This window comes from Colossoma macropomum, unplaced genomic scaffold (genome assembly GCF_904425465.1).
Source record: "Colossoma macropomum unplaced genomic scaffold, Colossoma_macropomum, whole genome shotgun sequence".
In the NCBI taxonomy this organism is placed as follows: Eukaryota; Metazoa; Chordata; class Actinopteri; order Characiformes; family Serrasalmidae; genus Colossoma; species Colossoma macropomum.
The window spans coordinates 6,375,992-6,390,018 of NW_023494795.1; the positions used below are offsets into that span (position 1 = coordinate 6,375,992).

Consider the following 14,027-nt stretch of genomic DNA (forward strand, 5'->3'; position numbering starts at 1 on the left):
CTGTTGAAAATGGCATTTAGAACATGCCATGTGTGTGTGTATGTATGTATGTATTATCTATGTATATGTTTGTATGTTTTTTTTTTCCCTTAAAACAATATAGTGACGATTTCGTAAACCATGATAAAAGGTTTTTACTGTGATATTACATGTATGTATCAGCACATACCTAGCTATAACATGGCACTGCATTTTTTTTTATTATTATTATTTTTTTATCTATTTATTTATTTTGCATTTACACACAGGAATAAAACATGGCACCCAATGTGTGCCCATAATGTTGGCAGTTATTTAATGATGAAAACCTAGAAATAAAGTCTGGGAGTTTAAGAATCTGTAGGGTATGAAAAGGGGATTTTTTTTTTCTTTTTTTCTACATACCACAAAATAACTAGATTAAAATTTAGGCTAAAGTTACCAATGTGTGAAAGAAGGAAATTAAATAAAATAATAAAAAAGACTATATTTTATAGTATAGTAATACGATTGCTTCGACGACAATTTATCATAAAATAAAGGGTCGGTAATAAATTATATTTAAAAAATGTAAAAAAAAATACTTTCAAATTTATTCAATCCACCTACATTGGCAAGTCAAAAATTACATTAACATTACATAATACTGTGACAACCTCCACTGTTGTTAGAAACCACCAGCTTTTACATTAGTAAGTCTTACTGCGAAGAACAGCCTTTTACCGTCGTGTATGACATTTCACTCCATCTCCAACAACCAGAAGAGCCTCAGTAACGTTACTGCTTAAGCTTTGGGGGTTTTTTAATTAAAAAACACGACCGTTTCGTAGAAAAAAGGTCTCAAATGTGAATCTTCACTAAATATAGAACCTTTTCACTTTACAGACAGAACGAAAACGTTAACTCTTCTAGTCGTTTTCTCCCTGTCTCCCTTCTTTTCCCACCCATCTCTCCTCACACATCGAGCTCTCTTCTCCGCTGAAGGAGCGCAGACTCCATTTTGTGAAGCACAAAACTGACATAACTACAACTAGAGGCAGATCTCGGAGGAGAGCGCTGATTGGCTCTTACCATTTAAAATCCGCCGTCGTCCAATCACAACACGGGGACGTTCAAAAACAGAAGGCTGGTAGCCAATCGCTAAGCTTCGCGCCATCACAGACGCTGGTAGGTTGCGTGTTCAGAGAGGGAGGAACGGACGCTGCGCCGGGACGGTATTTTTTTGAAATATATATTTATTTTTTATGAACTTAAAGCGAGCCGACTCTGGTTTACGTACTAAACGCTTGTCTATTTTCACCAACAGGTAGGAAATACTGCGTTTATGATTTCAATGACTGTTCTTTTGTGTTAAATCTAAAAGCCTTTGTTGGGAAACTGAGTTAACGGTACTTGGACACAGTCGGTCCGCTTCGAGATCCGCGCTAAGCTAATGTTGCACTGAGAGCCGTTTCGCAGGTGTTGAACTCTTGCCTAACTACGTTAAAATGGGAAAAGCACGCATTTTTCTATAATTTTAAACAATTATTTAATGTATGCGCAGCATGTTGTCTGTCTGAAACCAGACCCAGTGCCTGTTTTTTATGTTTAACCCGCTGAACGGAGTTACTGAGTCGCAGTCCCGCGGTGGGCGTTCGCTGTTTCAGTTAGCTTTAGCTCTGCTAACCGGCTTGTCACAGGAAACCTATCCGCTTTGCGTTCAGTTTGATTAGCGCTCACTAGTCTGTAAGTTTGGTTTTAGTAGCTAAATCTGTAGTAAGTTGACGTCCATGTCGGAGAGAAATGCCGTGTGCGGCGTAACGACCTTATTTAGCGTTACTAAATTTAAACTAACGTCTGTTATTTAGCTGATTTAGCTTTAGCTCGGCCAACCGAAACTTGTTCTCGCGCCTCTTCTCCGCTGCCTGAATCTTACAGGTGTGTCAGATGAAGTTTTTTGGCGCCGAACTTTCCACACGGGCTTGTATTTTTAAGATAGTTAACTAACATTGATCGATGTTTCATTCCCATCTCGCAAAGTCGCTGTTAGACTGTTTTTTAGCCTGTGTTAACCTTGGCTAACCTAGTTAACCTAGCAAGCTGGCTAACTTCTAACGTTATCTGTTATTGCCACAGTGCCTGTCATTTGTGGCTTCTTGCTGCCGGCAATGTCCCGTAGATTTAAAAGAAACGTGAGTGAAATTATTTCAGTGTGTTTTATTATAGCTGTGGTGCGCAAGTCCTGAGTATAGAGTTACGGTGAATGTCATGTGTAGCCTGATACTCGCCCTGTTTGAATACATGACGTTTTCCCTCCATTGAGTCTGTCACTTGAACCTTTTGTTAAAGGAGCAGTATCTTCCCTTGGTGTATGTATTAATTGCCTTGGTTTTCTTATTAAGTGGACGCAGTTCTCCTGTTGTCGAAATTAGCAACGAGGTCAATGTATAGTTCAACAGAATTAAAGAAAACTATCTACCATTTTTTAAAAAGGCTTCTGCCGTGGTGACTTCCTTTAGATTTGCTGTAACATTGGCACAGTTTCAGTATAACTCACTGTCCTGTTTTTATAGATTGCATTTAATAGACTGAGTGATTTAAAGGGAACTGTGTTCAGTCTGTTCCCTGTATTAAAACGCTAGCTGCTGTCTTAAGTTTCTGATTTGCCCAATGAAGATTTTTTTTTGTTGGGGTGGGGGGTGTAGGGGGTCTGTAATGGCTGCCCCGCCCCATCTATAGTCACCAACACTGAATCTTTGACTTGACTGAGATGTTTGCGTTCACTTTGCACCCTGGAGCCGTGTGGAAGCCAAGCAAGGACTGGACCAAAACTCAGATCTTTGGGTTCGTCTCTGTTCAATGAGGAATCTATGGAATGTTTTTGTAAGATTAGATGCAGATTTTGGTCTTGGCGACTCCCTTACGCATCTGGGTTTAATTTTGCGCTTTTTAAAATGTTTTTGATATGATTAAAGCCGCCAGTCCCTGTAAAGGTGTTTAATTTGTTGGCTGAGCACATGTACGTATGAGTATCTTGTTAAGGTTTTGTATTTTAATCAGTTTGTTTGTGTGAAATGAGGGTTATTGGTGTAATCTAAATGTTTTGTTATAGTGTTGAGCATGGAGCGCGCAAACCTTGGTATACTTACAAAGCATCTATGCATTGAGAAGCACTGTGTTAGAGGAGGAGGTAAGACTGTATATCGTTTAAAAATAAGACTAGAAGTAGCTATTACCTGTCTGGTACCAGAATCCCTTTTACAAAGGCTATTGAGGGGGCAACAAAAGGGCATGTGCAGAGACTACAGTGTGAAAGTACTCGCAGTAATTCAGCCCGGTGGGGACAGGCCTGTCAGCACTTCTGAGACAGCCACTGCTGACATCACAGCTTCATTGTCATCATGCAATGTGTATCTGTGGTTCACCATACTTTTTCTTCATGAGGTCATTTGTCTCTGTTGTATGAAATGCTTGTAGGAGGCACTTAAAATGTGATGTAAGAGCCAAAGGTTACATGATTTATGTTGTGGGTTGATAGTCGTGGTTGTTTCACACGTTTGTTGGTTAATTGTGGTGAAAAATGGGTGTAAAGTTGTGTTGCCTATGTAAAGAATCAGTGCATTCCAGATGCTTATGTTTGTCTCCTGTATTGAACTGTAGGTAAAAGATGCCAGCTGTCAGGTTTCAGCCTGGGGATACTGTGATGGGCCGCTGGCCCGGCAGTAGCCTCTATTATGAAGTCAAAGTGCTAAGGTACGACCCCAAGACTCAGCTCTACACCGTCATCTACAAAGACGGCACAGAGCTGGAGCTGAAAGACGGAGATATCAAGGTAAAAACCCCCAACTCCCACGCTCAACATGCCTTTTTATGTTGTGTTAAATGCCCTTGTGAAACTTTAAGCTAAAGGAAGCGTGTTCTGTGTAGTAGTGCTCTTAACTTGTAATTAATATAGTGTAAGTACATGTGACTTTACATGTTTCCACACATTGAGCATTGTCCTGTCTTTGCAGAGTCTGACCGGGTTCAAGCAGGGCCGCTCTCGTTCCCGCTCTCGTTCTCGCTCGCCGGGCCGTACTCGCCGAAGCCGCTCTCGTTCACCGGCCAGGTCGTCACGTCGCTCCTCATCTCGCACCACAGAAGTGCGCAAGGAGAAACTTAAAGAGGTGCTAGAAGTGCGCCTCACTCCTGTGGTAAGGACACCCACTCAGTCTGAATATGCTGTCTTTTTTTAAGTTTCCTGTGAAAGTGTGTGTCAGAGGGAGAGAAAACACTTGACGTATCTTTGTTCTCTTGTAAGTACGGTCAGATTTTTGTTACTTTGATTTGAGATCATTCTTGCTATGAATTCTGGGTAGGCTATTCAGAGCAGGGTGGGAACAGCTGAGGTGCAGAGAAATCAGAGTTCAGCTTGAAACGGCTTATTTTCTGTGGAGGCAACGAAAATGGAGACATACTCAGTGACCTTAATGATGAAGGTTAATATTAGCCTGTGAGTTTCACCTGTTAGAACAGAGCATGGACCTTAAATACCTTCTTCTGGTATTTGCACAGTTGTTATAAACCGTTTATAACAGTTCAGTAACATAATTATCAAAGTATTAGTTTAAACATTTTCCATCCAACTCTCAAGTGTGTTTTATTTCGTTGTATTTATTTATTTATGTTTTTCTCCTTTTTAAATGCTTTTATTATCTTGTTTGGATCATTCTTGGTGAACCATAAAAATGTTGTCCCCTTCATTTCTTCCTCTGTGTTTCCCTCACATGTGTGCCTCGTGTCCCCAATTGTTTCAGGCTGTGCCACTTGAGAACAATAGCAACAATAGGCATGAAAAGAAAGAGGAAAATGATACAGCTAACAAAGTCAATGAGGTGAGGATGCATCGTGTATCTGTGAAAGTCATGGCCGTGTGACAATTTCTTTAATCTTCTTTAAATACTTTTGTGATTTTATTGTCAAATGGGAAATGGTATTCGTGCAAGCAAGTGGGCTCTATGTCTTTGGGCACAAAGCTACAGCTGACTTTAGAAAATTACCCAGACACACATTTTCAAACATGTCTTTTTAATACGGTTAATGTTTTTAATGTGATTCAGAAGGCACTTTGTAGCATTTTCATATTTGTTTCTAAAAGTACAGTATAATGTGCACTCCTTTGAATTTGAATCTAAACTGGACTACTTAATTACTTAATCACATTCATGGATGAGAGGTGCTGCAGATTACATAATCTTTTTCTTTTTGTATTTCATTTCTTGATGAAATAAGGTGTTTTCTTGTGAAGTAGGATTATATATATTCTTTTATATACTCGGAAGTCCATCTGAGCCTAAGAATAGTGCAGTATTTGCTTAGCTTTTAAAGGGGGACTGTGAGAAGGACAGCAAGAGCTTGCACAGCTGAAGTTGATTGCTCTGTAATGAAGTTTTGTTTGTTTTATGAATGTCACACTCATTCTTGTTTATTGTTTTCTTGTAGAAGACTGAGGAAGAATCAGAGAACCAGGTAGGAGCCCGTTACAACCTTCGCCGCAGGAAGGACCAGGGTGACGGCCGACCCGTAGAGCTGGAGAAAAAGGCGGAGTCAATTTTGCAGCAGGCCACACCACGGGAAGCCATCAAAACTACAGAGCTGGAGTTTGGAGGGAGGTTTGGTAAGAGGCCTGCACACTGTCACACTTTCACACAAATATCAGGTCAAAGAAACCCCTTAAAAGAAGCTCTTTTGTAGATGTATTTCAAGACTCCTGCTCACTTTTCTTTCTCATTCTAGGTGTGTTATTTTGGCTGCTGTTTCTGCCTGTGATGGTACTGGCCTTGCTTATACTCTGTGCTCAGGAGGATGCTAGTCTACTCAACTTCCCCCTCATGCCTCCTCCGCTTCATTCTCTCTGGGACTGCCAGGTCTTTGGCATTGTGCTCCTCTGGCTGCTCTTCCAGGCTGTTCTCTCTCTTCTCCCTGTCGGCAAGGTATTTCCAATCACATGACTCTCGTGACCTGGAGCCCAGGCACATGACTACTCTACCCACTGCCTCTTATTCCTGTATCGCTCATAAGCTTCAGCAGGACGGGCTAAATTAGATTACTCATCAGGAATAGGCTACAAGCTGGAAAGAGAGCTGGATAATAGGAGATCTTGTTCTTCAGCCTCTTGAGTCAGGCCAGTTTTTGAAAATGATTGTTTTCTGGCTGATTCTGCAAGTTCTTGGGAAACATTTGTTCTCTTAAAGGGCCTTTTGAGAACCTGTTTAGAACCATTTACACATAAATGATCTTTTCACCTCCTGAAAAGTTCACAAGGTCACAGATTCCTTTTATGGTACACTAAACGTCGTGCGCATTCGTGTAGTCCCTGGATATGTAATGGTGTGGAAAAAAAAATCTGTTTTTAGGTTTTAGAGAACCATTTAGAAGCAGGTAAAAATATTCTTTATTAGTTTTTAGTAATTTTTTTAGTATTTTAGTACAACCAATGGTTGTATTAAAAAAAAATTTTCATCTAAGAGAAGAGCTTAATATTTGTATTTTTATAATATTCAATTACATCATTAAGAAAGCCGCGTCGCCATCTTGGTAGTCAGAGTATTACCTTGCTTATGCTCTGAAAGACCCATCTCATCACCGCTGTTGCTGCTGCAACCCTGCAGATGGATGAAAACCAAGCAAAATAGACCAGAAAGACCCTGGAAAAGACTTGTGGACGCATAAAAAGATATGTGGACCCTTTAGATGCAGTCTCCAGAAAATGCTATAGAGCGAGGATTAGCTAGATTGGTGGGCTGGATCCATAGAACCTGCACCCCTTCCGAAAATTACGATATGTGAGATTTAAAAAAAACTAATAAAAATTAATACCAAAACTGCGAAAGCTCTTAAATAATACACACACATATATGAAGCTGAAGTTCTTTATTCGCCAGGGTCTTATTCACATTTTCCGTTCCACCTGAAATGGTGTTTCAGTTTCATTAAGGTGCCTTAAATGTAGAATGAACTTCGAAAGAGAAGCTGGTGAACAAGATGCCAACATCATCTTCATTCAATAAACGCATTAATTTACCTCAAATTGGACCTTACAAAGAGTCACCATTACATCCGGTTTAAGTGTTAGCAGGGTAAAACTAACATCCGCTCTATATAATTACTGCAGAAGCGATGTTAAAATGTTATAGTAGTGTACCATAATGCTCAAACACTGGGCTAGTTTTCATGCATTGTCACAACAAATAGTGAGGATAAGAAGTGGATGGAAGCACCGATTAAACCTTAAACAGAGCTGAAATGCTGTATGTGTGGTGTAGCCCTGTTTACTGCTGCTGCAGCTGCCAACATGCCAGCAATTTCTGTAATATGTGTTTTAAAAGAAAGAAGAACTTTCGTATGTATGAATTTGGCAGACTTTTAGATGTAGCTAGTTAGCTAACTGTAGCTGTATTCCCAAACAAGGGGCTAGCTTACATTAGCTGCTGGTAAACATGGAACAGTCTCTGTGACACATTTACAGCATGCCAGCGACTTCTTTAACATTTATAAATGCAAAACAATCCTTTTTATATGAATAGCCTATTTGATAGATCTTTTAGTTTATGGTAGGCTAGCAGGCTACATGCGCTAGCCAGCCTACCGTTAGCAGTTTAAGGAACACCAGCTTCATATGAGTAGCAGACTTTAAAGCTAGCTGGCTAGCTATGTTAGCAATCTGCCAAACAGCATCATTCTTTTAGTTTCATGACAATGTTTGAAGCAGTACTTCGGATAACAGCTGCCTTTCACTGTTCAGTCAAAAACGCAACTCCTAGCTAACTTGTATTTTAGCATCACGGTTATGCTGTAAAATTTAGATTTCCATTTCTCATAGCTATCTAGTTGTTTGTGGTCTGGGAAAAGCCACGTAGTAAACGTAGTAAACAGGCTACCGAAATTCATACCACCATATAAAAGTTCTTCTTTCTTTTTAAAACATAAATATTATAAAAAATCGCTGGCAGGTTGTACAAAGACACTGAGGCTGCTTGTTGTGAGCAGCTGCAGCAGACTGAGTAAAAACAGGGCTACAACACACATACAGCATTTTAGCTCTGTTTACAGTTAAATCGGTGCTTCCATCCATTTTATATTCTCACCGTTTGTCACGACAGTGCAGGAAAACTAAAATATGGCTGTTGTAACTCAATGTTTGAGCATTATGGTACACTACTGTAACATTGTGACTTCACTTCGGCAGTTTTTATATGGAGTGGAAGTGAGTTTTACCCTATTGGCGCTTAAACTGGAAGTAAAATCCTGACTGTAAAAAGGGTCCATAAATGCATCCTAGATCAACAAATACCTTAAACGTTTTGCTGAATTAGCCACTTTAGCTGCTAGACTATTGAATGCGTTGCACTGGCTGATCGCGTCCTCAACCAAACACTTCTGTACTTTACTCTGCTAATGAGCGCACTTCCAGTGGTGCTGCACTATTTGATACACGTTATTTACTGTGCTACTATGCGGTTTGGAATGAGGCGCTAGTATTGCAGTGGGGAAATCTCAGCCATTTAGATTTCAGATTTTATCCATCACTGCAGCAACAAATCAGATAAAATCAAGGCAATACGCTCAAACATGTTGGTTAGTTTGCTTTAAAAAGTAGATTTGAAAGGGAAAAAAAAACTTGATTTACTGCCTTTGCTGGACTGATAATGGCTAATCTCTTTACAAATAGCCACACCACTGCTGAATGAACTACAAGTTTTCTACCGAAAATGGTAGCAGCACAGTTATGACATGATCAGAATACTATTCATAGTGTACCAGACAAGATTTTAAAAAGTCTGCTGTGTCACTAGACTTAGTCACTACTTAGGTTTATCTGTTGCTCTTTTTCTCTCTTGTTTTTCCAGACTCAGTCAGGGTCATGTGTAGTTCAGTCTTTTCTCTTTATCTGTCCCTCCTTCATTAATTCCCTCCTTAGGTTGTTGAAGGAATGCCTCTGAAGAACGGGACAACATTAAAATACAGGATCAATGGTGAGTCAATCTGATTTTCAGTGATTTCTTTTAATATTCCACCTTACTGTTAATTGTTTACATAAAAGTTGTGATTTAATAGAAGTAGTTGTTTTTAAAGGGGTTCTTAAATGATGTGATACTCCTGGAAGTTGAGTCCTGTCTTCTGTCTATCAGGCTTCTATGCGCTGATCATCAGTGCGATGGCGGTTGGTGCTGCTGTGTATAACGAAGTAGATCTCAGCTACATCCACGCTCATTTCCTGCAGTTCTACACCTCTGCCCTGATCATCTCCGTTCTTCTCAGTACTTACCTGTTTATCCGTTCCCGCTGGGCTGCTGTCGATGAGCTTGCCCCTGCTGGCAATTCTGGTAAGTGTGTCTGTGTATGGAAATCCTACAGTGCTGTGAAGTCAGTCTGTGAGTAGTGATTTTGTTAATATTATTCAAGAGTTTCCTCATTTTCTTGAACAGGTTATGTGTTTTATGACTTCTTCATGGGGCGTGAGCTGAACCCACGCATCAAGAACTTTGATATTAAATTCTTCTGCGAAATGCGTCCAGGTCTGATTGGTTGGGTAAGCAGTCAAAACTAAACTGTTTTTGTTTTTTCATGTAGTCGTGTGTTACTTTTTGTATTATGTATGTACTTAATCTGTGCTAAACCGATATCACTGTTGCATCCTCTGCTGGTTAAATTTATCATTTTGTAGCTAATGTATGCGTATCGCTGCTGGCGGAACAAAACCTCGTATCTCCCTTTTTGGCGTTTTTCAGTTTTTGACATAATATAAAAACACCTGTTGGCCTTTTTTGTTGCAAATTTCATGTTGAATGGACTAAAATAAACAGCCCAAAATTACTTGGGGTGGGAAAAAGTCTGATTCCATTGACTTACATTAAAAGTAGATTATTTGTTTTTTTGTTGTTTTTTTTTTTGTTTTGTTTTTTTGGTTTTTCCCCTTTTCTTTTTTTTTCCTTTTCTTTGTCCTGTAAAGTCATTTTGGAGATTCCAACAGCAACAATATTTAAAACAAAACACACTCTTTTTTGTTTCTTTGTTCTTTTTTTGTTTTTGACTACATCACCTTTGTTAAAAGCTGCTTCATATTACTTCTCCTTTTTGTAGCTTGTGATAAACTTTGCCATGTTACTTGCTGAGATGAAACGCCAGAATCTTGACACCCCCTCCCCAGCCATGCTCCTGGTGAACGGCTTCCAGCTGCTTTGGGTTGCTGATGGCCTTTGGCATGAGGTACCGTTGTTGTTGTTTTACAGACAGATGATAAATAATTATTCAAGAAATTGTAAGTATTAATTTAGAATTATAAGAAAATAACAGATCAAATTGAAAGATAAAGACCACAAGACAGAGTTTTAATTAAATGCTGAGTTAAAGAGACTTTTTTAGATGCTTCTTAAAAGTGATCACTGAGCTTGACTGTCTAATAAAGTGTGGAATTGAGTTCCACAGTTTAGAAGCAGAATAACTTAATGAGGCCTCTCCATTGTTTTCTGTATTTGTAGAAGGTCAGTATCTGCAGATCTAAGATTATGTGGTAGAACATAAACAGACAGGCACTCTGATGTAAACGGTGCTTTAAGGTCATTTAGAGCCTTAAAAACTAGTAGCAGAACTTTAAAACTTATCCTGAATGATACAGACAGCCAGTGCAGCTCTTTTAATACGGGAGTGATCTGATCTCTCTGTTTTCTCTGTAAGGGATGTATTGTTTTCTTAGGAAGTCCAGGAAGAAGGTCATTACAGTGATCAACTCGTAACAAATGCATGGACAAGTTTCTCTGCGTCGCTCAGAGAGAAAAGGCTGAACTGTTTTATGCAGCAACATGTCCTGTTCCATTGCTCTTAATTACTACTGAGTTAAAGGCTTGGTTATTGAATGCTCAATGAAACTATCTCAATCTCAGGAGAAACTTCTAACCATGATGGATATAGTGTATGACGGCTTTGGGTTCATGCTGGCATTTGGAGATCTGGCCTGGGTTCCTTTTACTTTCACTTGCCAGGCTTACTACCTCGCCAGTCATCCCAGTGACCTCTCCGTGTTCTGGATTGTAGCCATCATCATAATGAATGGTCAGTGAGTTTCTTTTGGTTACACACAAAGTCATATGTTTGTATGAGAATGCGAAGTTGTTTTTGAGAAATTCTTTAATAATCGGTTTCTCTTATGATCCCATCAGTTGTTGGTTATTACATTTTCCGGAAAGCCAACTCTCAGAAATTTGCCTTTAGAAGAAATCCATCAGATCCTGCACTGTCTCGTAAGTGTCTGTTTGGCTCTTTGAAAAAGGGGGGAAAGGAAATAAAAATGGTTTGAGTTTTAATTTAGATTTTTTAAAAACTGTCAATTTATTGATTTTTTTTATATGCTCAGATCTGAAAACGATTCCGACTGCAACTGGAAAGAGTCTCATCGTCTCTGGTCTGTGGGGTTTTGTCCGTCATCCGAATTACCTCGGTGACATCATTATGGCTCTGGCCTGGTCCTTATCATGTGGTGAGTGTTAAGATTTGTATGATAGTAATCTGATCTGTTTAAACTGACCTCTGATTGCAGAGCCTATAAAAAAAATTGAAAAACCTTTTGTCTGTATCAGAATTGTGTGTTCATATGCTGTTTCTTATGTTTCTCTGCTCTTCTGCAGGTTTCAATCACGTGATTCCTTATTTTTACCTCACCTACTTGATTCTCCTGCTGGTCCATCGCAATGCACGAGATGAGCGCCAGTGTAGGAAAAAGTATGGCTTGGCGTGGGGGGAGTACTGCAAAGCAGTGCGTTACCGCATCTTCCCTGGGATATACTGAGAATTGTAATGGACGTTTGGGGCGTGCTAAATTTCTGGAGAAAAACCAAACAACCGAGCACAAATTAAGCTGTTGTCATTGAGCAGCTTGGCAGCTATTTGAGTCCTAGAAATGAACAAAATATTGTTTTTAATTAAAGTCATTTTCGGAGTATCTTAAATTATACTTTCGTAAAACGTCAATTTCTGAAGTTGCCCCAGTTTTAAGCTCTCCTGAATATGTATATTAATGTACATAAATCTTTTTCTACTCAGTCTCCGCCATACATTTACATAGCATCATCTCTTACAGTACCTTCTTACATATTTGAAGTATTACACCATTTGCTTTGCTTTTTTAATTTTCAAAAATATTTTGCAAGAATACAGTTTTGGTATACTGCTTTTGTATATTATGTATGATGGGATATAAATGCTTTTTTTTTTTGTTTTTTAATTATTTGTATAGTATGAACAAGCAGTTATGTGCTCTCTCAGGACCAGTGCTTCGTGATAAAACAACAAAAGAATCAACTAGAAGGTTTTGTCTTAATTTTTGTATATATTTTGATGCAGATTTTCAGTGTTTTTTTTATTTTTTATTATTATTACTATTATTTTGTTTTAATTCATTTTAGGCATGGTATGCACTATGGGTAGACATGTTATCCAAAGTTTGTAAGATTGGGCTTTGCTACCTCAGGTCTGTTGTCAGTTTCTTCTCTCCTGTTCTGGAAAAAGGTTAGTTTGGTTCTAGCTATCCAAACACCTTTTTTCAGGTAGGAGAATCGTTGCTAAATCTTTCTCAAAAGAATAATAAGAAATCTTTTTATGCCCATTTTAGCCTTGCTGGAAGGCAAACACTCCACTATTTTAATGAAGGCTTTAATGTATATGATACAGTTGCATATAATATATCGCTGATGTCGTTGCCTTTTACATTGTATGTAAATTTCATGATGAATTGACTAAAAGACATAACCTAAATGTCTGGTTCCGTTGACTTACATTAAAAGTAAAGTAGGTTTTTTCCTTACCATTTTGGAGGTACCAGGTTTTGATCCGGCAGCAGCGATATAATATATGCATTTCCACTTCTTTATGTACTAAAATGTGAAGGTGTTGAAACCTTCGTAGCAGGAAATGTAAATTATATCTAACTTTAATTATAACCTAAAGCCACTGTCAGGGGTGTCGGAGAAAAAGAGAACTATCTGCAGCATGTAATTAACCAGAAGCTCCGAGTTTTGCTTCACACGTGATATTGGCAGATTTGAATTAAGTATTAAAAGGTAAACGACTATAAAATGGATGTAAATTGTCCCTATTTATAAATCCTTTATCATTAATTTAAGCAACCAGCCTCACAAATAAGGACGTTACTGATGCTTTAATTTATTTAATTGTGTTACTTTGTAAAAATGGGTTGATCAAGAAACTGCAACCTTCTTTCCTATTGTAGCAAATCTGTATTTTTATAGAATGAGCGATTTATCCGGTATTTACAGCTAAGCTAATGATTGTCAACTTGAAGATTGAGATTTTCAGCCATTTAAGTCTTCTCTGTTAAAATGCCACTGTAGATTAGAGAACCGCGAACTAGAGTCTAAACTAGCAAATACATGTTCCACCTCTGAATGCAATGTATATATTTTATAATCTTTTTTTCTTAGATGATTTCCGGTAGATGTAGTTTTTATTTTTTGATAGATATTTAATGTTGCATTTTTTTACCTTTATGGTTAAGCCTGAATTCCCAATATCATTATTTCAATTATAATTTTATTGTTTCTATCTTGTAACATTTGTCTTCCTTTTCCATCAGCAATTCAGCCAGCTGTTTTTGGTCAAATGGCACGTTTTCTAATGAAATGGTGACAAACAATATTACATATTAGTCCTGATTTTCTGTTTGCCTCTCCAAGTCTGTGACCTACAGATCAGACCTTGCATTGTACAAAATGTTTTGCAAAAAAAAAAATAAAGTTTTCAGTATTTTGTCATTTTTGTGTTTGCCTGCTGATTGAGGCTTGTTTTTCTTCCTTGTCTTCCCTGTCTGGCCCAAATTCTAGATGGGCCAAAGCACAGATATGTGTAAAGTGTAGGGTTGCCAGGATTGGAAATCCCCTATGCTTCATAAACATTGGCTGTCAAACATAGGCATACACTCTCACTGCTGTTTTAATAGGTTCTGTGTCTTGTACGGGGGCTGGGCCATATAACATACAGTGTGTATACATGCACTCAATAATCTGATCATAATCAGA

At 38.5% G+C, this 14,027-nt stretch overlaps 1 protein-coding gene across 3 annotated transcripts; it reads left to right on the forward strand.

The window, feature by feature from the left end:
* The first annotated feature begins 1,124 nt into the window (after positions 1-1,124).
* Positions 1,125-13,745, forward strand: lbr (lamin B receptor). Of its 3 annotated transcripts, none has more exons than XM_036581298.1 (14): positions 1,125-1,285; positions 3,619-3,790; positions 3,972-4,151; positions 4,755-4,832; positions 5,440-5,614; positions 5,734-5,930; positions 8,918-8,972; positions 9,129-9,323; positions 9,426-9,529; positions 10,081-10,206; positions 10,881-11,049; positions 11,157-11,237; positions 11,351-11,473; positions 11,622-13,745. In XM_036581298.1, the coding sequence occupies exons 2-14, from the start codon at positions 3,626-3,628 to the stop codon at positions 11,780-11,782; spliced, it is 1,809 nt and encodes a 602-aa protein (XP_036437191.1). In that variant the 5' UTR covers positions 1,125-1,285; positions 3,619-3,625; the 3' UTR covers positions 11,783-13,745. The 3 variants fall into 3 exon arrangements, with proteins under 3 accessions (XP_036437191.1, XP_036437192.1, XP_036437194.1); XM_036581299.1 differs by having other exon boundaries at positions 1,146-1,193; XM_036581301.1 differs by lacking the exon at positions 1,125-1,285 and adding an exon at positions 2,715-2,802.
* Positions 13,746-14,027: the final 282 nt, after the last annotated feature.

What these genes read in the sequence shown, in the direction of transcription:
- lbr (XM_036581298.1), top strand. Translation starts at nt 3,626, where the DNA reads ATGCCAGCTGTCAGGTTTCAGCCTGGGGATACTGTGATGGGCCGCTGG. An exon ending in TGAAAGACGGAGATATCAAG is followed by an intron (nt 3,791 to 3,971) that starts GTAAAAACCCCC and finishes CTGTCTTTGCAG; the next exon opens with AGTCTGACCGGGTTCAAGCA. An exon ending in TGCCCCTGCTGGCAATTCTG is followed by an intron (nt 9,324 to 9,425) that starts GTAAGTGTGTCT and finishes TTTCTTGAACAG; the next exon opens with GTTATGTGTTTTATGACTTC.